General features: G+C 40.0%; 1 protein-coding gene across 6 annotated transcripts in view; it reads left to right on the forward strand.

Moving 5' to 3' along the window:
* CACNA1C (calcium voltage-gated channel subunit alpha1 C) overlaps positions 1-23,611 on the forward strand; it is a 454,995-nt gene that overhangs the window by 64,690 nt on the left and 366,694 nt on the right. For all 6 annotated transcript variants that reach the window (XM_041398795.1, XM_041398796.1, XM_041398797.1 and 3 more), the window contains 2 exons: positions 5,775-6,096; positions 10,494-10,599. In XM_041398795.1, coding sequence (XP_041254729.1) covers positions 5,775-6,096; positions 10,494-10,599 — 428 coding nt within the window. The remainder of the gene's footprint in view (positions 1-5,774; positions 6,097-10,493; positions 10,600-23,611) is intronic.

A 23,611-nucleotide genomic window follows, 5' to 3' on the forward strand; every position in this document is an offset into this window, starting at 1 on the left:
TTGCAGCTAGAGATTTCTGCTGGCCTGGTCTAACAGACTTGAGAGTGTGGAAGGTACAGCCTGGGTTTTTCTTACTGCAAAACCCATTGCTTATTGTGAGTTTGCTGATGGAAATGACCTTTCTGTTCTTTGATCTACATACACACATGTCTAAAAATATATATTGCATATATAGACGTGCTTCAAGGCTGTTATGATGCCACCCTCCCATCCCCAGGAGCAGCAGGCTGAGTCCTGCCATTCCCATTCCTGTGGTTTTGCCTCGTGGCTCATGTTTTCCAGGCTTTGGGTTGGTTTCCTTGCCCACTTTGGGCAGCCTCAGCTGAGCCAGTCTGTCTGGGGTGGAGAAGCCAAACCTGCAAACCCACTGCATTTCAGGTTTTATCCCTGTTTATGCACTCCATGGTTATGATTGCATTTTAATGGGAAGAAGGCAGTATGACAATATCAACTTCTGCTCTGTTGTATAACATCAGCTTCTCTTCTCTTGGGGATCCAATACAAACCCCCCAAGGCATTTATGAAAATAATTTGGGCAGATGATTAATTTTGCTTAAATACTTTGTATTTGTCCCTGCTGAACTCCATCCCATTTTTCAAGACTTTTTCTTCAATTCATGAAGTTAATTTTGAATTCAGATCCTGTCCTTCAGTGTATTTGCTTTACCTCCCATTTTCACAGTTACCTGCTTGTTTAATAACACTGTTCACCATTTAATCATCCAGATCATTAATTGAGCAGAATCAAAACATGGAACAGAATCAGATCCTGGGCAGGCCCTTGGGTACCTCCCTGTGACACATCCTCCAATTTAGATGTACAGCAATGATAGCTGCTCCCAGGCATCCACTGTTTTTTTATTCATGACATACCAATTTTTTTCTTGCTTTTATGTCCCTAGAATTCTTATGAAACTATCATACAAGACCTCACAGAACTATTAATAAAATTAGGAGGCATGGACCTTTACTGCTTCCACCTTCCTGTGAATTCTGTTGCTCAATTCTGGAAGAAACTTTTTTTTTGACGCAATGTGTTCATGACAGGTCCACTTCTCTTGCTTGTTTTCTGCTTGTCCTGCAAGTACTTGCTGATGCTTGTTTATTTTACATATTCCATTTTTTTCCCTTTTTTGAAACTGAAGTTAATCTGGATGTAAATTTGCCCTTTTATTTTTTTTTTTTTAAACTGGGGATTCCTCTTACCGTTTGTGTCCTCTGAGATCTCTTCTGTCTTCCATGAGTTCAAGCCAGCAGCCAACAGCTTTGAGGTTACTTCAGAAAGTGCTTTAAATATTCTAGGTTGCAAAGTAGCTACCAAAGTAGCTGAAAACATGGACATTATCCAATTACTTTTTTCCCTTTTACAGTTGGAAACAATACCTGTTTTGATTTGGGGATTATTTTTGCTAGTCATCAGCTCTTGATGGGTTTTGGTTTTTTAGTAAAAATTGATGCGAAAATGTCATTTAATACTTAATCCTTCTTGGAATCATATGCTCTCCCTTTTCCATGGGTTAATGGATCAATGTTTTCCACATTCTTCCCCATTAACAGATGATCTCATACACTGATTTTTTTTTTTTTTGGTGTTGTTCTTCATGCATCTGATTTTGACAACTCTCTCTTCAATATTTTAATAACATTTTTCCCGTGGGCTTGAACTGGTCTCACACATGATCTTAGCAATGTGACCAGTTTCCTATTTCCAGTTTGCTTTCATCTGAGAGCAGTTAAGACACTGAGTTAACCCATCTCATTTTTACTGTACCCAGCTCTCCTCTGCTTTGGGGGGAAGTTCAAAGGTGTACAATTTTAGGATTTGCTGTTTTTAAAATGCTGGGGGGGGAAAAAAATTATATTCCACATCAGGATTGGTCTATTTTTCATTTAAATAATTAATCTAAGCACATTGTTTTCTAAAATAAATGTATGGCTAATTAGATGAAGGCAAAAACCCTCAGAAACTGAGATTCCATTGTGACATTAACTTGCCCATGTCTTGTATCAAATGGTCACCGCATAGTTGGGGTTTCTTATGATGCTTTTTTGATAGGAAAGATGGTGTTAGAACTCAAATACCACTTAAAATGGTCATCACTGTGTATTTTAGTAGTGTTTTTGGTAATGACAATTTTGGTGGTTTAGTTGTCAGCTTTCAGCATCAGGCACTTTGTGCAATGTGGGTCATTTCCTGCTGTAGAGCAGCATTACCTGTTACTTTTTTGACTTAACTCTGATTTTTGAGACCTGTGTTTATGTTGTTTCTGCATCTGTTTTAGTTCTACAAATCTGCATTTTTATTTTCAGGAGTGAAAGTCTTCTCCAAAGACTTTGTAATCAAACTTGTTTACATATATAGACTTTTCTGTTTAATTATATGCAGATACTTGAATTAATAATCCATGGCACAGAAGAGCTTGAGAGGGCAGAATTTTGTGCACCAGCTGGACAGAGTCAACAGTGGAAATTCTTGCTGAAGGGTGGTGGGGATTAGCAGGGTGGTGATGCTGTGGATCACAGTGCTTAATGAGTTATTGCATTTGGGTGGGGGCTCAATCTCCATTTCCTAGTTCTGGTCAACATCCAGCTGAATAATGGTGTATTTGGTAGTGTGGAACTTTATTTGTAGTGGGGAAATTGAGTAGAGTATTTCACTGCTGCACTGCAAAAAGAAAAAAAAAAACAAACAAACCCAAATCCAGTAACTGCAGCTCTCAGGTTGCAGGAAAGTTTTGTGGTGGGGGAGAAATGAGTGCTGTAGGTGAAATTTCAGCACAGTGCCTCACGAGTTCAATAGGAACTGTGTTCTCCTTACTTCCCAGGAATTAACCCTAAGCATTTACATTATAGGGTGGAATTTCATTCTCCTTGAAACTTTGGCTGTGCTCTCTTTGAAAATACTTTGCTTCTTGAATGTTGCTGTGGGAGCTTCACTCTTTTATTCAAGCTATTTCTATAGAGTACCTCCAGAACAAGTCTTTTGTCATTGCTGTTTCTCATTTGCTCCAGATCCTGTCTGCAGCCTCAGAGCTCCATAAAACAGACAGATCCTTATCAGTAATCAATATTTGTAATATTTGCTAATATAAATCTGTCATTACTGACTCATCATTTGAAATTAATTTGAGACAAAGCACTTTGTTATGGGACTGCTGATCATATTAGAAGCAAAACCAATCAAACCACCAAAAGCTGGATACTTAACTTTGCTGGCACATCAAAGTCAAAATGCATGACTTGGATCCTCATGTGGAACCTAACTAATAAGAAGTAATAATGATGAAACTTGACGCGTTCCCAAATTGCAGAAAAGTCTTCATTAAGAAGCAGCAGCTGTTTATTTACAGGAGCACATGGTCTAGTCAGCATGATAGGAACACTGTGGAGAGGGATCAGCAAGTTTGCTTTTACTGGAAAACACACATCTTTCTTCTCCACTCTAATGGGTCAGTATTAAAAAAGAGCTGGAGTTGGAGAATAATTAGAGTGATTTTCCATTTATTTTTCCTTTCCAGCATGCCTCAAGCTAGGGAGGTCAAATAGATGCTAAGAGAAAAACTGCATCTGGAACAAGTCTGAAAATAAATACGTATCCCATGAGTAGTGCTGTGTACAATTTGCTTAGCCTTGGAAAACTAAGTTTGTCTGCCACTTGATTGCCTGCTTCATCGAGGAAATCTGCTTAGCCTGTAGGATTCTGAAAGCTCTTTTTCTTCATTTTCCAAATGCGAGGGATGTGAATTAACCATTTCCCATTTCTTGTTTCTTTCAGCTTTCCCTTTCACATATCAGAGTCACATTACTCATCAGCTTCCTTTGGCTGGTTTGCAGCTAGGAGGTTTTTCAGTGAGCAGAGACAAGCTCTGGATTTCCCTGATCTGTAATGAGACTGTAACAGCCTAAAAATCTTACAGCAATGCCTGACATAAAATAACATCTGAGTCTATCATGTTCTTCCTTGTGATTCAGTGAGATTAATTCACAAATCTTGAATGCTTTCTAGGTAGAGGCATATCCTGTTGCACTCTGTGTGTCAATGTAATTGTATTTATTCCACCTGCTTTCATTCATTTGTAGTGCAGTCAGTGCTGTGCTACCTTGGCACTGCACATCCATCTATGAAATATGCATCTTTAGTAATTATTTCCATTCAAGAAGAGCTTTCCAAGCCCCTGGTTTTAAATGTCTTTCATCTGATACTCTGTTACAAGTGGTCTTCCCTTTGCTTTGTCTAGCAGTCTGCAGGAGCCATCTGTCCTATTTAATAGCACCATATTTCTGCACTAATCTAAAATGGAACATGGTCAACAGGAGGCTTTGAGCTTGCTTTGAAACTGGTGATCTAACTCCTTGACTGGGTTTCCACTCTCTGCCCCCTGTGTGTGCACTTTTTCTGAAGCACAGTCTGCTGCTCAGATGTCAATGGAAGCACCATTCAGGTTCTTCCTGAATCAGGAATGGGCAGGATTTTGAAGCTGAACTGTGGAGGAATAAGATCTGTAGACCTCTCAGGCCTCCTTTTACCTGTTACTCAAATTATGGGCCACAGGCAAACTCACAAGTCCACAACAAATTAAATAGTCTCTTAAATATGGTACAGAACATACCTAAACAAGGCATTCTTCTTAATCAGAGTTTGCTGTTGTGACTGTTTAGATTCTGTGTTGTACTTTTGAAACACGGCTTACATTTTCTTCTGTAAAGTTTCTGGGATAAAATTCAGTTAATAATTCACAAGTTCTTGCAGAACTCAACTAAAGCATAGTCCAGAGTGAAGCAATCTGTTTTGAAATTTTAAAGTTCTTTCCTCTTGAAGTGATCGAGGTTTTAATTTGGGTCAGTGGAAGAGTCTCATTGAAGAGGCACAGGTGTCTTAGCTGTCTTTACTGAAACACTGGAACAACTGCACTGGCTTTATTTGAAGTGACTTTATTTTTTGTACTGCTAAAACCGTCTCAACATCAGCCACATGTCACCTGATGTGTATATTCCATTATTATGATTGGGCAAATGCATATACTTCCTCACTTTTGGCTAAAGAAGCTGCAAAACTTGGGACTGCTAGGTTTTAGCATTCTTATGATTTTGTGCTTTTAAAATAAATTTCTCCATTGATTCGGTAGTTTATCAGGATAAGGAATTAGTTCCAATTTCTAAACATGTGGTTGGCCATAACTCTCTGCACAGGAACATCCAGAGCACAAAAGCCACCAGCTGTGTCTTTGTGTGCTCTTGCTTCAGGGTACCTTCTGCTCAGGCTGTTCTTAGACCTGTACATATATGTTGTTTGCAGGGAGAATTAAGCTTATTGGCAAAATTTCACCTTACCTTCAGGTCATCTCCAAGAAGCATGAAGATTTTTGTGATAGGGCTTGACAATTTCATTTGGGTTCTTTGTCATGTACCAGACAGCATCATGCTGTGTGTCTGAGTGAGAAGGTGATGAGGACTGGCCTCAGCTTTTGAGCCTTCAAACAGTCCAACTTGCAAAATATGTGGGTAAAAAGAAAAAGAAAGGGTAGTTTATTTTTTTTTCTCAATGTCTGGAGACTGCGTTGATTGGAGACACTTCTAACAGCTCAGAATCCATCAGTCTTGTTGGGAATCTCTTGCAAGACAAAGAATTGCATAGTAGTATAACTTTACAATGACGAATTTGAATTACACCCTACACTGAAGGTTTTAAAAAACCACTAGCTATCTCAGTTTAAAAAAGTCTTGACAAATTACTCTGGTTTATTTAATTTTTAATTTTTTTTTTTCCCCTGCAGGTTCCAACTATGGGAGTCCCCGTCCAGCTCATGCCAACATGAATGCCAATGCAGCTGCAGGGCTTGCCCCAGAGCACATCCCCACACCGGGGGCAGCTCTGTCCTGGCAGGCTGCCATCGATGCTGCCAGGCAAGCCAAGCTGATGGGCAGTGCTGGCAACGCCACGATATCCACGGCCAGCTCCACGCAGAGGAAACGGCAGCAGTATGGCAAGCAGAAGAAGCAGGGCACCACCACAGCCACCCGTCCTCCCCGGGCACTGCTGTGCCTCACGCTGAAGAATCCCATCCGGAGGGCGTGCATCAGCATCGTCGAATGGAAATATCCTTAACGCGGCCAAACGGGCCTTTGTGCAGCTCCTGTTCATGGGGGGAGGAAATCCAGGCCTTGGGTGGAAATCAATGTATCAAGAGTGGGAATCCCGGCCTTGGGGTGGGAATCCCGGCTTCAGGTTGACATCAATGTAGCAGGTGAGGGAATCCCGGTGTGGGAATTCTGGCCTCGGGTTGGGAATCCCGGCCTCAGGGTGAAATCAATGTGTCAGGTGGAATACCATGCCTTGGGTGGAAATCAATGCATCAGGGGTGGGAATCCCGGCCTCAGGTTGACATCAATGTAGCAGGTGAGGGAATCCCGGCCTCAGGTTGAAATCAATGTATCAGGTGGAATACCATGCCTTGGGTGGAAATCAAAGTATCAGGTGGGAATCCAGGCCTCGGGTTGGGAATCCATGCCTTGGGTTGGAAATCAATGCATAAGGTGGAAATCTATGCCTTGGGTTGAAATCATTGTACCACGTGGGAATCCAGGTCTCGGGTTGAAATCAGTGTATCAGGTGGAAATCCATACCTTGGGTGGAATCCAGGCCTCGGGTTGGGAATCCATGCCTTGGGTTGGAAATCAATGCATAAGGTGGAAATCCATGCCCTGGGTGGAAATCATTGTATCAGGTGGGAATCCAGGCCTCGTGTTGAAATCAGTGTATCAGGTGGAAATCCATACCTTGGGTGGAATCCAGGCCTCGTGTTGGGAATCCAGGCCTTGGGTTGAAATCAATGTATCAGGTGGAAATCCAGGCCTTGAGCTGGGAATCCAGGCCTTGTGTTGAAATCAATGTATCAGGTGGAAATCCATGCCTCGGGTTGAAATCTATGCATCAGGTTGAAAGTTCCACCACCAGGAACTCAAAGTACACAAATAATTTTTGATGTCTTAACTGAGGTGGTTTGTGCTCAAAGCGGGGCGTGTGAGGAAAGAGGGTTGAAGTGAAATCTTGACTACATCCTGGTGTGGGAGACCTCTAGAAGATTGAATAGCTTGATAAGACTTAGTTGTTGAATTCTAGTCTTTGAAAAAAGTATGGCCCAGGAAATGCATGGGAGATATTCAAGGTATCAGAATTAAAAATGGAAAGCCAGGAGCTGCTATCAATCCCATAGATTTATGGGATTGATAGCAGCTCCTGGTTTTCCATTTTTAATTTTTATTGGCTTTTTAGAGGTGTCATCAGTCCAAAGCTCTGCTACTTTGAATCATCCACTTGTTTCTTAAACATGTGACATCACACTTTCCACAGTAGGGAGAAAAGAATGGGGCAAAAGGACAAGGTAAAAACCCCCAAAAGTATTCAGTAAGACCCTGAGACTGGGCTGAGAACTGTTAATTATATTGGAATTCTGGTTAAAAGAATAATGCTCAGTATTGTATGGTAAGGGATAATGGTTATCTAGAAGAAGGGAAAAAGAAATATAAAGTAACATGTCCAAATGCGTTGCAGAGCCAGATCTGACAGTCTGAACAAGAGACAGATGGTGTCACAGATGATGGATGATAACCACTGACACAGAGCTGCAGAGTGAAGGGGTTGGGGCTGCTTCCCTGGAAAGTCAGGGAGAGTCTGGTCATTGCTTTATTGAGTGCAAAGAGCAAAGCCTTTTCAGTCATCCAAGTCTGAGCAGTGCAAGCTGGAATTTGAGTCTTTGGTGTGAAACTCAAATTGAAATTAAGTATGCTTCCTTAGAATCCTCAAAGAGAAACCAGGATTAACCCTGAGCAGTAGTCACAATCTAATGAGGTTCTTCAGGAACTACAAAAGAAAAAGGATGCTTTTAGGGGTAGATAAGCATGTCAAGGAAAGGCAGTACAGAACTTGGCAGTAGTTAATATGAAAAAAAAAAAGAATTAAAGCATTTTAGACAATGTGATAATATTATTCCCTTGGGTGTCTGGTGGGATGCTGGGTGAAAACAGAAAATGAGTATATCAGGTATTGCTGACATGGACATACTTTTCAGATTAAGAACTTGTTAAAAATGCTCCTGTCAATCTTTCCATGTCCTTAAACTGCCTGCCTGCCTGTTCCTTTCTTCTTCAGATGCTAATTTTTAATCCCCTGATTAAGTTTGCTACTTTTTATTGCTTCTGACATAAGTCTGATACTTTAAGCATAAGATGATGGGTGATGACTAACAGGATAAAACTGAATATTGGTTTGCTTAGCAGCACCTCAGTCACCGCATGTCTTCAGAGTAACATCTGATAGATGAATAAAATCAGCAATAAATGATGGGAATGAGGTGCTGTAAACCAAGGTACAGCACTGCTCAGATCAAGAGATGACCCAACAGTGCAATTGAAGCAACACAAAGATGCTGAAACTTGCAGTTTGGGCTTTTGTTTGGCTTTAGGTGAGCTGATGGCAGCATTTTTTTGCCATCAGAACCTCTGATTGGACATCTGGAGTTTGAAAACATGGAACACTTCAATGGCAACAAGCAATATCAAAGGGTTGTGACAGGGTTTAGTTTAATTCTATATTCTGACTTTTTCTACTTGCTGAAAACTACTGAGGAAGGCTTAGCCTAATTTGTTGTACCACTAAAGTTTAAGCGTAATAGATATTAAACAAATATCAAATAGTACTTCAGAAGTGTTTCTTACCCAAATGTTACAGTGTTAAGAGCCTGAATGAGCAATTGCATTAAAAAAAAAGTGAAATGAAGTAATTACTTTATTTTGTAAGGATTTAGCTGTGTGTTTGATTTTCTGTCTTTTGTGCAGTGTATTTGTAGATTTTATAGAATTTAATGTGCAGTGCAAAAAGAGAATTGAAGTGAAAGGAAATATGCGTAAATAGTGATAAATTAATAGATAATAATCCTGCCAAAAGACAGAAACAAAAAATTGGGGAAAAAAGTGATTAAGAAAATGAAAGCCTGTGAAAATCCAGGTCTTTAAGCAGTAAACATTATACAAGCAGCCTGGGGTAGTACACACCTGAGAAGTCTTACTGATTTCTCATGTAGATTTCTTTTCCTGTCCTGATCTGCTCCTCTGCCTCTGTGGTACCATTTATCTCCTATTGTTCAGAGGCTTAAGCACAGTAGTCTGGTGAGTCTGGAACCCTCTGACTCTTCCATATGTGAAATGTAGAATGCATGTGAGTATAAACAGCAGTCAGGTGCCTGGAATTTGTGTATATCTTGCAGCTCAGCTTAACATTCAAAGATCTCCTGTTCTTTCTGCAAAAGCCTGCTGAGAACAGCAGCCTGCTGACCAAAATCATCCATGCCGTGCTGACATTTGGCAGCCCCATGGTAGATAAAGCCATGCTCAAATGCACTCTGTGGCACAGGTTATGCTTGGCATTCTCTCCTGCTCCTCATTCCCCTCCTGAGTACTGGTGAGTTATCCCAGAAGTATCCTCCAGGATATTCTTGCAGGCCAGTAAATGTAGACAGACCATAAATCTGGTCTCTAGTCTGAGTTTGGAGACACTTCACAGCAGCAGAGATTAGGGAGACCATTGATGGAGATGAAGTGCAGTGCCAGGAGACTGGGCAGTAGAAAAATGCCCTTTGGTTCCTGTGGACAGCCAGGGGGGCACTGAGCTTGTGCAGGATTCCTTTGTTGCACATTCCAAATGTTTGGTTTCTCTCTTCCCCTGCAAAGCTGCTGCAACTGTTTCTTTGTCAGAAGGGACTCTCAGCTTCCTGCTGTCCCTAAAATTCTGGACTTTTGTGTTCCCTCTGACGCCAAATGAAATGCAAATAAGAGAAAAAGAAATATTCCCTCAAATAATTTTTAAGCAAAACAAGTATACATGGCAATGTGCAGTGTAAGCACATTTTAGACAATTTTTTTTTTTACCTTAATAAAACTTATCCTTTTTTAAACATCATCTCACCATGGTTATTATTTCTTGAGCCCTCACATTTAACTCCCAAGATATGAGAGAGAAACTGAGAAAGGGGGGCAAGAACACAGCAACAACAAAAAAAAAAGAAAAACACAAAAATGTTTGTTAAAATTAACTAAGAATTTATAAATGCAGATGAAAACAAACAAGAAAAAATTTGTAAAAAGAGCAGGGGCAGTCATTATAGTACCTGTTTCTCTTATTATTATCTTATTATGTAGTGCAACCACACTCGAAGGAAAATTGTGAAAATGCAATCTAAATAAGTAAAAGAAGAAAAAACTTTTAAGAAACCTTTGTTTACTCTGGCACGTGACTGGCCTACACTGCTTTTGACATATTAGGAAGAATTTTGGCTGGGAGCTCCTAAAAGCACTTAAAAAGGCATATGTTTCTTTTCAGAGTATAAGAGGCTTGGAATGCTTTCTTTAAACAGAGTTCTTATAAATATATTTTTTTTAAGTTTCTTTTTATTTTTGTGTGCTCATTTTGGAACAATTTCCTTAACTCCATTCCTCAGACCATTTGAAATAATTATTTTACTGACTATTTTTGCCAATTGTGTGGCCTTAGCTATCTATATCCCCTTTCCAGAAGATGATTCCAATGCCACCAATTCCAATCTGGTAAGTCCTTGATGGTGTTTAGTATTGCTATTTTGAAACTCCTTTTGAAAAGTGATCCTGGAGACTTGTGAAGGTAGGGAATATAAATGTATCCACCAAAGATTAGAACAGCATAAAAATTGGTTTTGGTTGCTATGTCTTGTCAATTCATTTTGTTACCTGTCTCAGTGGAGCTGGTTTTAGAGAATATTCCAAAAAGTTGCACAGGTGCTGTATGTGATGTTTAGGTTAACAAATTTCATAATGCTGCAAAGGGGGTTGGTAAATTTTAACCTGCAGGTATTTGTGGGAGGTATCTTCTAATCAGGGGTTTTAATCTGGTGGTTTTTGTCTTTCCTTAGTGAAAATGGTGCTGTCCTCCTCTCAGGTGATTGGAGACTGATTAATGCTTGCATTTCAGACACATGCATTGATTTGGCTGAACAATCATTGTGCAGTTGGTGTTGTTTGTTTGGTTTGGTGGGTTTAAAATAAAAAAAAATTGGTTCTTTTTGTTCTTTTAATCATTCCCTCTTGTTGGGGGAATATAGCTTTTCTTCTGTCACTGCTGATGCCAGCATTGGTACTTTGGGGTTGAGCTGTCTGTATAAAAAGGAAGAGTGTTTACTTTTGGCTTAGCATGAAGCCATAGCAAAGAATCCTGTTCAGTAAGGGCAAAACACAAACGAGCTCTGGAACACAGTTCACTGAATTAGCAGAAAACATTTTTTTTCCCTCTCAAATATGTGAATAAATCTCCTACTTGTCAGGTTGAATCAGGATGAAAACTTACTCCCAGAGTTTAGGAGCAGGGATGCTATTTCCTGAATAAAATTTATTGAGACTTTAGAAATTTTAGAGCAACAGGGGAAGAGAACAAAAACCATACTTCTAAAGTAGCAACAACTGGGGTGGCTGACAGACACTGTAAATAAAAAAGATTCATGGTGCTCTTGGAAGTCAGTCATCTGATTAAATCTCTCTTGAAGTTTTAGAAAACACATTGCAAACTTCAGGAATTGCTGAAACAATACTTCTATGCTTAAAAAATAAAAAGAGTAGTAAAATTTTGTAGTGTGGTGCATTTACACTGCAACTCCTTAGAGAAGTACAAAAAGAGAAGCGGGAGGTGGGAAGTGATTGTTGGCTACTCTGTACACATACAGCACACATGAGCTGGTCTTGTTTCTTGGGCTGTTCTTTGTAAGTGTGACTTAATATTTAACAATGATGAGTTGTGGTGTGTGTATTTAAAAAACTTCAGTAGGGCACCTCACAAAAATATCTGTATTTTATTTAATAAAAACCACATTCAGTTGATCTCCTGGTGAGGAAAACAGGCGTGTTCATTGCATGTTCTGACTTGCAGGGTTCAAAGAAGAAAATGAAGCAGATTTGAAGGTTAGAGGACTCACAATTTGGTTTGAGTTTAATTGGGTTTTGGGTATTTGCCTCAATTCAGTGAGGAGACTGCTGCCTAAAACTAGGCTGGAAGTGTCTTTGTAATTGAACAAGATGTATTGAAACTGTTCTGCTATCAAGAAATATGTGCACCTTGTGATTGGAGTTTCTCTCTGTTTTCCAAGACATCTTTTAGAATGCTTATAAAAACTCTTGTGTTATTTGTTCGTGGAGTTTAAAAAAACCTAGCCAAGCACGAGTTATCTCAGGGAAGCATGGAAAAGTTATAGCCTTGAGGATGAGAAGGGATTGCTAATTTACCTAAATATCTGTTTCACAGAAGTAGGGGGAAGAAGAAAGTTAAATGACTAATCTTCTTAACTCCACTTTATTCTTTGTGTCTCCATGGAAAAAAATAATTAAAACTGGAAAAGGGGATACTTGGTGTGGATTTGTGAAGCCAAGACCCTTCTACATTATAGATAAAGGCCTGGAGCTGTGGCTGCTCAGTAGGTTGTGCTCTCCTGTTAGTCTGTGTTGCTGTTGTTGGGTTTTGTGTGTTTTGTTGCTGTTTTCTCAGTTTACATACTTATCCCTTGGCATGTGTACACTGCTATTGAGGAGCACACTGAGTATACAGCATATGCTGCATTCTGTGAGCAAAGTCCAGAGCAAAAGGGAGGGGGAGAGGGGGCAAATGGGTGAGATAAGGGTGAAAAAACGTGTTAGTTGTGTTTTGGAATGGAATGAAAGACTATAGATGAGAGTTAGTTATTCCATCAGGCAGGAACTGCACAAGAGTGGGACCTTACTGTCAAAGAGCCAAGCTGCATGTGGAAGGGGCTGGAAAGAAACTGGGGTTAATAATATGTTCCTGTAAAAGCTCATGTACTCACTTCATTTTTGAAATTGTTTTCTATCTGTGAGCATCTATTTCACAATCAGATTTATTTTGTAGCCATGAAATTGAGGGCTGCAAAGGCTGTAATGTGACACAGGCAAGGAGTTTTTGTGTGCAGTGTGTGCTGTGGGTCATGCACAGATGTGTGTGCTGTGCAGAAAGGTGATTGAATCCATACAGAAATTTTCTAGCTGCCCAGAACTCTTGATTCATTTTCATGTTGCAATTTAGCTGGTTTAGGGTTAAAGCTACCACAGGAGCTCCCACATCCCTGGTTTCCTGAGACATCTCCAACTTCTTGACATACAAGACAATATCTACAGAAAACACGACGGGCAGTAACTCTTTAACAAGCTCTGAAAGTGCCAGAGCACTTTTCCAATAAGCTGCCAGATTTGCCTTAGGCTCAGAGTACTCCTTCTCCAAAGTTTCATCATAACTTTTCAAATAACGTTTTCCTTGGTTACTGAGGTTAAAATTCAATCAATTGCCTTCTACAAGCTAATGGAGCAGAGGGTGGTGAGGGAAGAGAAAGGAATCCTGGGTTATGTGAGTGCCTTTTTTCCTTTTCTCTGTAAAAGTAGAAAACTGATGCCTAAATAATGCTTGGAGAAAAAATGGCTCTGTGTGAATTTCACATGTGAGCAGCCATTGGTCACCTAAGACACAGGCAGTGCTGTGTGCCTTCCCCATGGACCTGAACAAAACCAGCAACCTCTTCCATGTCTCCATTTGTCTTTAGCTGCAAGACCTATTTGATATGATGACCCAGTGGTGAGCATTGAAACTAGATGCAGAACAGCCTAGTAAATAATTCCTTTCCTTTTGCATGACCCAGGAATTGAATAGCCAGGGTTGTGTATTACAAATTTAGGTTTAACACCACATAGATATTATGCCTGTTTCTGTGCAATCTGTCTTCCTACAATAATTCCTATAAAGCTTCAGGCCTTTTTTATCAAGTCTAGGGACAGTAACTTGGGCTGTGAAGGCCTTTCAGTTTTGAAATGAACATTTATCCTAAACCCCACATTTCCTATTTTATGGTCATTGCAGTATCTTTGTCACTGGCTGTGACAAAGAAGTATGACAGAATAGTATAATGTACTCATAAAAAATGCTTGAAATTGGCTTCAGCAGTTTTTATGTGTTACTTTTGCAGTGTTACTGCAAAAGTAACTAAAAACTATTGTTACTGGAAAGTACTGGAAAACTATTGAACTTCCACAGATGGAGGGCAGTTTTATTAGGTGCATTTTTCTCTTTTTTTTTTTTTTTTTGCATTAATGAACTTGCTGAGACTTAATTTAAATTCACCAACAAAATAAGCTCATGTACAATTCAGTGCAAAGAACAGTTGTGTGTTAATGCAACCAGAAAAATTGGAGCTGGTTTGAGGGGAATTAAAGTCAGTCTGCAGCAGAGGCTGTGACTGGTACAGCAGAGGCTTTCTGCTTGTTATCCCTGCAATTATGCATTAGGACAGAGATAACATACATTTAGGAATAAAACTATAGACTGCCTAAGATAGGAAGCTGAGAGGAAAATGCTTCTGTCACTTTGCTGGCAACTGCAAATGGCACAAGCCTGGTCAGTGTCACAGCACGGTGATAACATAATGAGGTTAAGACCAAGGTTTGCAACACGTTCCAGGGAAGGCAGCTCGGTTTGTTGTTTGTGCTTTGGGTAAAGAGCAGGGAAATCTTCCTTCTGTTGCTTTGATAGTTCTGCTTTCCCTTCCTGGTCCTTCTTACAGGAGGGAAATCCTGTTGGTTGTACACTAGCTAAATGTAAAGGAAGATGCCTTGTGTTTATATGTGAGTTTATAATGGGATGTCACATTTGTGTTAATTTGTTAAACCTCAAACAGGACTCTGTGGAAAGAAAGATGGGATCTCTGCTTGCTTGTCAGTTCTTGTGCCAGGTGTCTGCCTATGGAAAGGGGGCTTGCCTTTCAGGAAGTATGGCTGAGTTATTACCTGGTCATTATGGGAGTATCCTGTAGAGCAGGGGATTCCTGTATTAAAAAAAGAGAAAGTTGTTTAAATTTTTTTTAAGCTATGTATTGTGACTATCTATTACATTGGACTATCTATTACATAGACATGTGGATGTGACTATCTACTACAATTCTATATATTGACATAGCAAACTTCAGCAATTTTTGTATCAGAGAATTCCATAGAACAGGCTCAATTTTTTCTTGTGTGAAATCAGGAAGTGTTAGAGAGCAAAGTGGGGGTGAGGGGGTTGGGAAAAGAAAGGATGGCTTTTCTGGGTGAGGGTGAGGAAGAGCACTGCACAAAAGCCTCTGGTTCTGTTGTATCACTGCCCTCACCCTCGTGTGTGCCAGTTCCCAGCTAGTGAGTGAGCAGAGGAGGACAACACGGGGGGTGAGGGACAGAGTGCACACCGAGCTAATCAGCCCTGATAGGTTTATTACCTTGGGCCTGATGCCAGCACTGCTGCAGCTGGGGGAGCTCACACACTTACAGGGCTTGAGCAGTGAGGGCTGAGTGACAGGGGCTGGGAGAACGACGCTGAGGCGGCTGGAAAGGGACTGGAGTCAGGAGGAGAAGAAAGGGAATTGTGCCAAAAAATCCTTGAGGGTTTCTTCCAGAAAGATTGTGAGTCGCTGTGTGATTCTGAGGAAGCTGAATATAATGGAATTTAGGCTCAACATTTCCCAAAGTTCTCAGGAACCCTGCTTCTGACAGGGTGATACTCAGCACCCCTAGCTGTAGAGAAGCACAGGGTGGAAGAATAAGCATGAGGTTTAATTCAACCTGTGCTCTTGTCCTGGTATGGGCAAGCTGTGTGGACTTGGATAAATTGCCATCTCAATTTTTCCATCACACCACTACAAGAAATGCTGTGAAAAAGACTGTAAGGAAAGAAAAAAATCTCTAGCAGTCAATTCCAAGATAGTAGCCACTAACTAGAAAATAAATGTTAAAAGTAGGTGTTTTGTTGTTTTTGTTAAACATAGTTGTGTTATTTCCTAGGCTTTGTAGAACTGGTGAAGCAGAGACTGACCTATGCATTACTAGCAGGAACAAAACTTCAGGCCTTTTTAAGGTTGGATTCAGAGTACCAACAAAATCCCAGCTTCACTTTGTACCAGTGGCCCCAGAGTCCTCATCCAGTCTGTGCTTGTTTGTTGGTGTTTGCCATCTCTTTATGGGATCTGAGATCTCTCATGGCTGTGTCCCCCTTTTTTTTAATTTTTGCTTTTAAATTCATAATCCTTGCCAAGTAATTCTCCTTGTTCCAGTACACATTCTAACAGACTTGTTCCTTTTCCATTTTCTCCTAACTGCAGTCTCCCTTCCATAGTGATTTCGTGTTTCCCACCTGTTTTCTCATTTGACCTCAGTGCTCTGCTTACTCAGCTTCCTGACCACTTCTCTTGTTAATTTTACTTTTGAATTCCCTTTCTCTTCCTAAACCTGGACTCTCTAACCAAGTAATTAATCCCAGTGCACATTTTATCTCCTTATTTTTTACACATTGGTCTCCTAGTCTGAGCCTTTTGCTTTTGAAATCAGTGCTCTTCCCAGTGATGTCTGAACACCAGCAGTAGGCATGGACACTCATATGCACTTGCAGTAGGGCTGTAAGCTGTGTAAAATGCAAAGAATGATAAACTGTTACACTAACTAATCCAACTCCATGAAAAGAGTAACTTAAAATTTGTAGGTTGTATGTTTTTGTGTAAGTGATTTTGAAATTTTAGTTGTATGTTTTAGTTTTGATTGATGGCAAGTTTATTGAGGTAGTCCAAACATTAAACCATTTATCCCATTTTTGTAGACAGCTCTGATTACAGTTTTCCTTTTCTTTATGTGTAGGCTTTCTAAATCTTAACAAGTGGGGTTTTATTTCAGGTGGTAATTATTCTTGTTTATCGAACATCAGGTTCAGTGTAGGATTTTTGTGTGTGTGTGTGTTTCATTTTGATTTCTTACTGCTTATTTTACTTGTTTAGGAAAAATAGAAAAAATGGGGAAGCAGGCCAAATAAGAGTATTTAAGTAGTGATGTTTTCACTGTAGTCTAATTCCTGCCACTGCAAAAGCATCAGTCTTTTAAAAGCAGTGGAAATTTTCAAAATGGCAGGTCATTTTTGTATTGTCCTTTTTGATACAAGTATCTTTATCTTTCTATAAGTCTTTGGGATGTTTGACTTCTGTTCATGAGCTCTTCAGAATCCTTTAATGACATTAGGAAGGAAATAAGTGTCTAGAAAAATCTAGAAATTCAATCGAGTGTATTACAGATCACCTTTAAATTCCTTTATGTATAGTTTGTATTTTTCACATTCTAAGTCAGGCAAGCTTCTCATTGACTTCACTGGAGTTTGACTGTCACCAAAAGCCATCCGCTAATTCAGTGCATGCCACTGACAAACAATTGCTGGAACATCAGGCTTTGCTGACGTGTACAGAATCATTGACTCTAAAGGCAATGCTTCATGGACTTGTTCAAACTAGAAAAAACCCCAAGAACTTTTCATAGCTCCCTTAGAAGTAAAATAATGAACACGCTGCTTGCCAAGGGACAGAATTGCCAAAAGGGAGGAATGTTTTGTGTGGTTGTCAGAGTTTTGACTCGCTGTTCCTCTCAAGGACAATTCCTATTTTCTCCTGTGCTTTCTAACTCCTAAAACATGAGGGTCTGTATGTCATAGCAGCTCTTTAGTCCTCCTGGCTGAATGACACACAGCCTCAAAACAAAATGAGACCATTCTTGGATTTCACCTTCAAAAACATTGGACAATACATAATTGATGTTGTCTACAAGCTTATGGAATGACATTTCTTTTCCTGCCTGTACAATTCCCATGAAGAATTCGCAAAGATGCTTAGCAAAGATATTTCTTGATGAAGAATATGAGGTTGAGAGACCACTGGTGAGGGAAAGACTTCCAGCAAGCAGCAGGCAATATTAATTTATGTCTTTGCAGTGTGTTGCATTTCTGGCAGATGCTGGAAGGTTGGCTCAGCAGGTTATCTCCTGAAGAAACCCTCAGCAGGTTCTGCTTCAGCTAAACCTAGGCAAGGGAGCTGGACCATCATTTGGACAGCAGTGTTTGGCACAACCTTAACAGCTTGTGATGATCTCTGGGACACCAAGGAATGCACATTTTGCTCAGTGATGGCACTTTAATGGTGTTTAGAGCTAAAGTTTGATAGACATGAGATGCAAATTGATGTCTTGGTGCTCGTAGTGAGCTTACCCATACAGGGTTTGAACACTGAGCAGCTAGAGGAGCACTTTGAAAGCTATTGCCTTCCTGGGGTTGCTGCTGGTACAGTTCCTTTCCAGCCTCTCTAGCAGGGGTGCCAGCACCTTTAGCCCTGTGTGCTGAATTTGGCAATGGCACGTGTGAGCAGCCCAGCTCCCTCAGCAGAAGCTTTCCAGAATGGGAATGAGATGTGTGTGCTTCCCTGGCTAGCTGTGTTGGCAAGTGTGCAGCTGTTTTTCAGGCTGTCCTGATAAACTTGCACTGGTGGAGAGCTTGGGGCTTTTGGAATTCATCATCTTCTGCTGGTTTGTCGTTGTCTGTTGCTTGTAAAATTTATATTTAGGTAGCTTATATTAGGAACTGAAGCAAACCTCTTTTGCATATGGTTATCTTCATCTGGTATGTTGAAATGTTTTTCTACTTAGCAATAAATGTGCTTAATCTTTTACTACAACTCTTTGATCTGGAGCATGGTGAATGCTTTTTATGTGGATTTTTAAAAATGTTTCAGTTCTATTACATGACCTCAAATATAAAACCTCACACAAAAGCGGAACTTGCATGTAATTTTATTATTGTTATTTTTATCCATTGAAAACCTCTTACAGTGCTGCTATCCTTGTGTGGCCTTATTGTCTGAGTCACTTTTAAACAAGAGTCCCTGTTTAGATGAGATTATGCAGGCAAACATGTGGTCACAAAAGATTTTTTCAAGATCTAGTTGTATAATTGTTTCACAATCTAAACTTGTATTTAAAAATAAACAAGCAGAAAGCTTCTCCTCATTATGGTCATCAAGATAATGCCTGAATCTGTACAAAAGGCACATCAATGCCCTTCAGGAGCATTTGGCTGAGATGAAAAATGTGAATTGAAATAACGTCAAAGGGAATGCACAGCTTCTATAGCAGTGGCTACATAATGATCATGACAAAGGAAGGTCTCACACACAGGATTGGTGTCACTGTGGGGATAGGTATTGGGGTATTTAATTGTTAAGGGTTGTTTTGCTGTGCAACAAGGAAATCTGCTGCTTCTGCTCTTTAAAATCACTGCTGTCCTTGCCACAAAGGGAAGGAAATAGAGGAATTCCAGCTTCCTGCTTCTGCTAAATGCCTCAGGTGCCTCCTGAGTCCAAGAACCCAACTGGGCATTTGCTTGTGAAAATACTGAATAATCACGTGCAAATCAATCAATATGGGTGATACTGGAGTTTCATCTGGGGTTTTCTGCAAAATCCAGTGCTGTGTGTCCAAGCAGGGAGAGCAGTAGGTAAAAGCTGGCATCTACATGGAGATGTCTGGGCTGGATGTGCAGCTGTGTTTTACAACTTATGTTTCATTGATATGGACCAGCAAAAATCTGATAAATCTCCTTTCACCCAAACAACTTGTATGCTAATTGTTATAAGTCATTAACCATGACTTATAACATAAGTCACATATAACATATATAATAACCATATATTCTTCCCTTATTCAACCTCAAATTCCTCCCTTATTCAACCTGAACTAAGTTTTAGCTGTGAAGTCACTAGCTTTTTTATAGATCTTCTTATTTAATGTTTTCATTGAATCCTATTTCTCATTTGACAATTACACAATTTTATCCATCTCAGGGGTGTGATGCTTTCCTCCTGACATAAATAAATTCTTATTTATAGCAGTTCATATTCCAGCATTGCCCTTTACTTACTCAAATTAAGTGTTTGTTACATTTTACATGCTTAAAAAATACACTCCAGTTTCAGCTTTTTTTAAAATTTAATATTGGATATAAATCTTGATGTCCAGATCAACTTGATCTCCAATTTAATTGTCCCTAGGATAAAACCAGCATTGCTGCTGCTTTGTTTTCCTTTTCTTTTGACATATCAGGCTGTTGCATGCAAGTATTTGACAGCTCATAGGGGAAAAAGGAAAAGCAGCTGAAGCAAAGTTGAGTGGTTTTGCCTTTCAGAGGCCATGAATATGATAATGTTTGAGTATTTTTGATGGTTTTTCTGTGCTGAAATCTTATGGAGTGAAAAAAAAGAGGAGAAAAAAATAAATGCAGAAATGAGTTTATAAATTTCAGGTCTAATTCTGCTAAATTTTGAGCTTGCACTTAACAGTCCTTGTGCAGAGGATATGGCAAGGTGAAAGACTGAGCAGTAGAAAAAGCAGGAGCTAATCTAGGGAAAATGCAGTGTGGTGTTTGAGAGAAGTAACTGCTGATAAAACCCTGGAAATACTTCTGGTAAATAACTCTTGAAATAAATTCAGTCCTGTCTGAGAGTTCCCTTTGGAAATGTTTACCTTTGCTTTCACATTTCAATATGTATTGAAGAAAGAGACCGAGACAGATCACAGCTTGTGTTCAGGCTGCTGCTCATGGGTTTCCCTCAGTTCATCTTAGTTACTGTGTACTTAGGTACACAGCTAGCACTTCTGGGCTCTGTGAGTTGAATAAGTGTGTTTAAAACAGGGTTTTAAACAGTGGTTCATTCCCTCCTTCCATCACCCAGACATGAACCAGACACATCTGCCAGTTTGTGTGTCCACTGCTGCTCTTTAATAATATACAAAGAAAAGTTTCACTGGACGCAAGCAATTCTTAAATAATTAGAAATTTCCCAAGTAGGATTTTTGTATCACTGGTTCTTCAGTATGTCTTGGGCTTTACTATTTTTTAAAATGCCTCTATTGAACCATTTCATTGAAGCAGAACTTATGAAAAGCATGGTTCTACCTTTGCTGGGCTCCACTTCTGAGCTCTTCCTGTGGGTGCAAGTTATGACATTTCTGGGTGATGCTCCTAGCAAGTCACACCACCACCCTCACTGAGAGCCTGTGTAATTGTCAGAGCTAGGTCCTCTCCCTGTCATTCCCAGTCCTTTCCAGAAGCAGCCAGTGGTACTTTCACAGAAGTTCAGGGGCCAGGCACCAGGCTGGAGCTGCTCCCTTGCCATTCATGCAGACACAGCGGCAGCAGTGGGAGGGGAGCCTGTCCTTCTGCCTTGCACCTTCCCTCCCATCTCACTGGGGTGGGCAGCAGGTCCTCTCAGCAGTCTGTGCAGGAGAGAAGGCTGTTCTACCTCTGGAGCAGAGCAGGTGGTGCCTTGCACTGCTGTCCCTTGGGCAGTGTTTCAGCTTAGGTCAGGAGGGGGTTCAAAGCCCCCTCTGATCGATGCATCTGCATGTGTGGATCTGGGCACAGCTTAGTTCAGTGACAGCCACGCTGCCCTGGGTGCCTCTGGCTGCAGAAACTCATGTGCCTTTACTGTTCCAGCCCAGAAGGCAAACTGGGCTCTGCAGAGCCTTTGACCTTTTGAAAGCACGAAAATCCATAGGGAGCTGAAAATTATTCCTTTTTCATTGAACTGCTTAAAATAAAGTGGCCTATGACCTCTCAAAAGTATGTCTGACCCTGTGGGACTAGGGAGAGACCAAATGATCTAGACTATAGCAGGACCCAGAGGTGAGCACAAATTCCAAGTTTTAGGCAAATTCCATAGATCAGACTATATTTTAAAGTGTGACGTGGTGATTTCAGGCCTCTATAAATTCATGCAATAACTGCCTCATATAAATTCATGCTATAACTGATATATCAAGAAAAGGAAAGATGTTTATAACATACTGGTAAGAGCAAACTTACTTCTAATTGAAAGCTGTTAAAACATGATATAACCTGAAAAAAATAGAGAGGGCTTTTTCCTCCATACTTTCCTCTACTTCTCTACAAATTTACACTGAGAATGAAAATGTATTTCTTAACTCCATGTAAATTCTGACAGGTTATGCTTGATTGTATTACAAAGGCTGTAACTTTTTTATTGGTTTTCAATATTTCCTGATGCTGATAATTGTTTTTGTTCTTTCTCTGAAAACACTCATCAGCATCATGAAGGAAGGATGGTTTGGAGGTAGATAAAGCTTTCAGTTTTGCTGTCAGTAGCACAGCAAAGAAGTTAACTCATTGGGCATTCTGGAATCTTATTAGCCATGTTATCCAAAAGCTGAGCCCTGATGCTTGAGTTGAGTTGACCTTGGACGTGATCTGGAAGCTGCCCTGAGAAACTATTGCTCTCCAATGTGTAACAACAGTTTGATAAGCTTGTGATCCCGAGCTCATGCCTTTGCTTTTGGCTATGCTGAGACTGGTTGTTCAATAGTTCCCAATTCTCTGATAAATACACTTAAGCCTGCCCTGCTTCAACAAAATTGGAAACATGCAGGTTGATCTGAGTGGGTGAGATGAACAGCTTGTAAACAAAATGTTGTGTTTGCTCTGCTGTTTGGCTACTCCTGACATGTCTCTCCATCTTCTCTCCATCGTACTTGCTGGAGCTCTGTACCACACACAAGTGATTATGGAGTTATTCTCTTCTGCTATCAACAAATATGCTTTAATTGGACTACAGAGCAAGGGACTGATTGTGAGCTTTGAGTCTGTTCTATTTGCTTGCCATATTAAAACCTGTGATTTTAGATCCCCTGGTCTGATTCAGAAAAGCAAAGTCTGAAAGCTCGTAAGCAAATCCAGATCTTGCTTGCTAAGACACAGATAAGAACATATTCTCCCACGTCATACATAAGTGAGTAAAGGGATGATGATTATACAGCAAACACTGAGCAGAAAATGGCTCATAGAATAATGCAGGCAAAAAGCACTGAGTAAATTTTTAAAAAGCCCTCATGCCTGGCCATCAAAGATTGTATGGCAATTTCTTCAGACATTTAATGTAAGAAAGATAAATTGTTCCTGCTTCAGAATATTTGCCATTTTCTTTACCATAGTGAAATAATGTATACAGCCCTAAATGTTTTGGAATCTAATCTCATCATGTCCATCAGATGACCATGCTTGAGGTACTTATTGATGAGGCTGGATAAATCTGAGCTGGAGAGAACACCACTCGTCATGGAGTGAGTAAAATCCTGGGCATGTTGCCAGACTCTCAGGGACAGTTTTGCCTTGATGGCATATAGTGATTTATACTTGTCTTTGCTTCCATCACTGAGTGCTAGAACAGGGAGAAGAGAGGCAGGAGGAAAACAAAACACTGTATTTTCACATGGATGCTATTTACTTAGAAATTAAAATCTGCTCATTGCCTCATCATTTTCTCTTAAAAAAAATATTCCTAGCTTTGTTCTAGATTATAGAGTCTGTGGTATTTTACAGATATGTTGGTTGTTGAGTCTTTCTCAACCTAAATATTTTTTTTTGGTTGAAATACTCATAATCCTGTGACATCAAAAGTAGTTTGTTAAATAATCTTACCCTGAACTGCTGATAAATAGGCTGGTTCTTAGTAGGTTTTTCTTTCTACTTGGTGATGTTTTGTTTCAGTGAGCAAAAGTTCATTTTCCAATCTGCTTTCAGTGAATTGGAGAAGTCTATAAGCTTTGTGTTGGTCAGCTTCCATCTTTAAGCTGCTTTTTATGACTTTCAGTAAAACCTTTTGTTTTGATAGCTTATTAAAATGAAGTTTTGCAC

Source organism: Onychostruthus taczanowskii, unplaced genomic scaffold, assembly GCF_017590055.1.
Source record: "Onychostruthus taczanowskii isolate IOZ18803 unplaced genomic scaffold, ASM1759005v1 scaffold15, whole genome shotgun sequence".
Lineage (NCBI taxonomy): Eukaryota > Metazoa > Chordata > Aves > Passeriformes > Passeridae > Onychostruthus > Onychostruthus taczanowskii.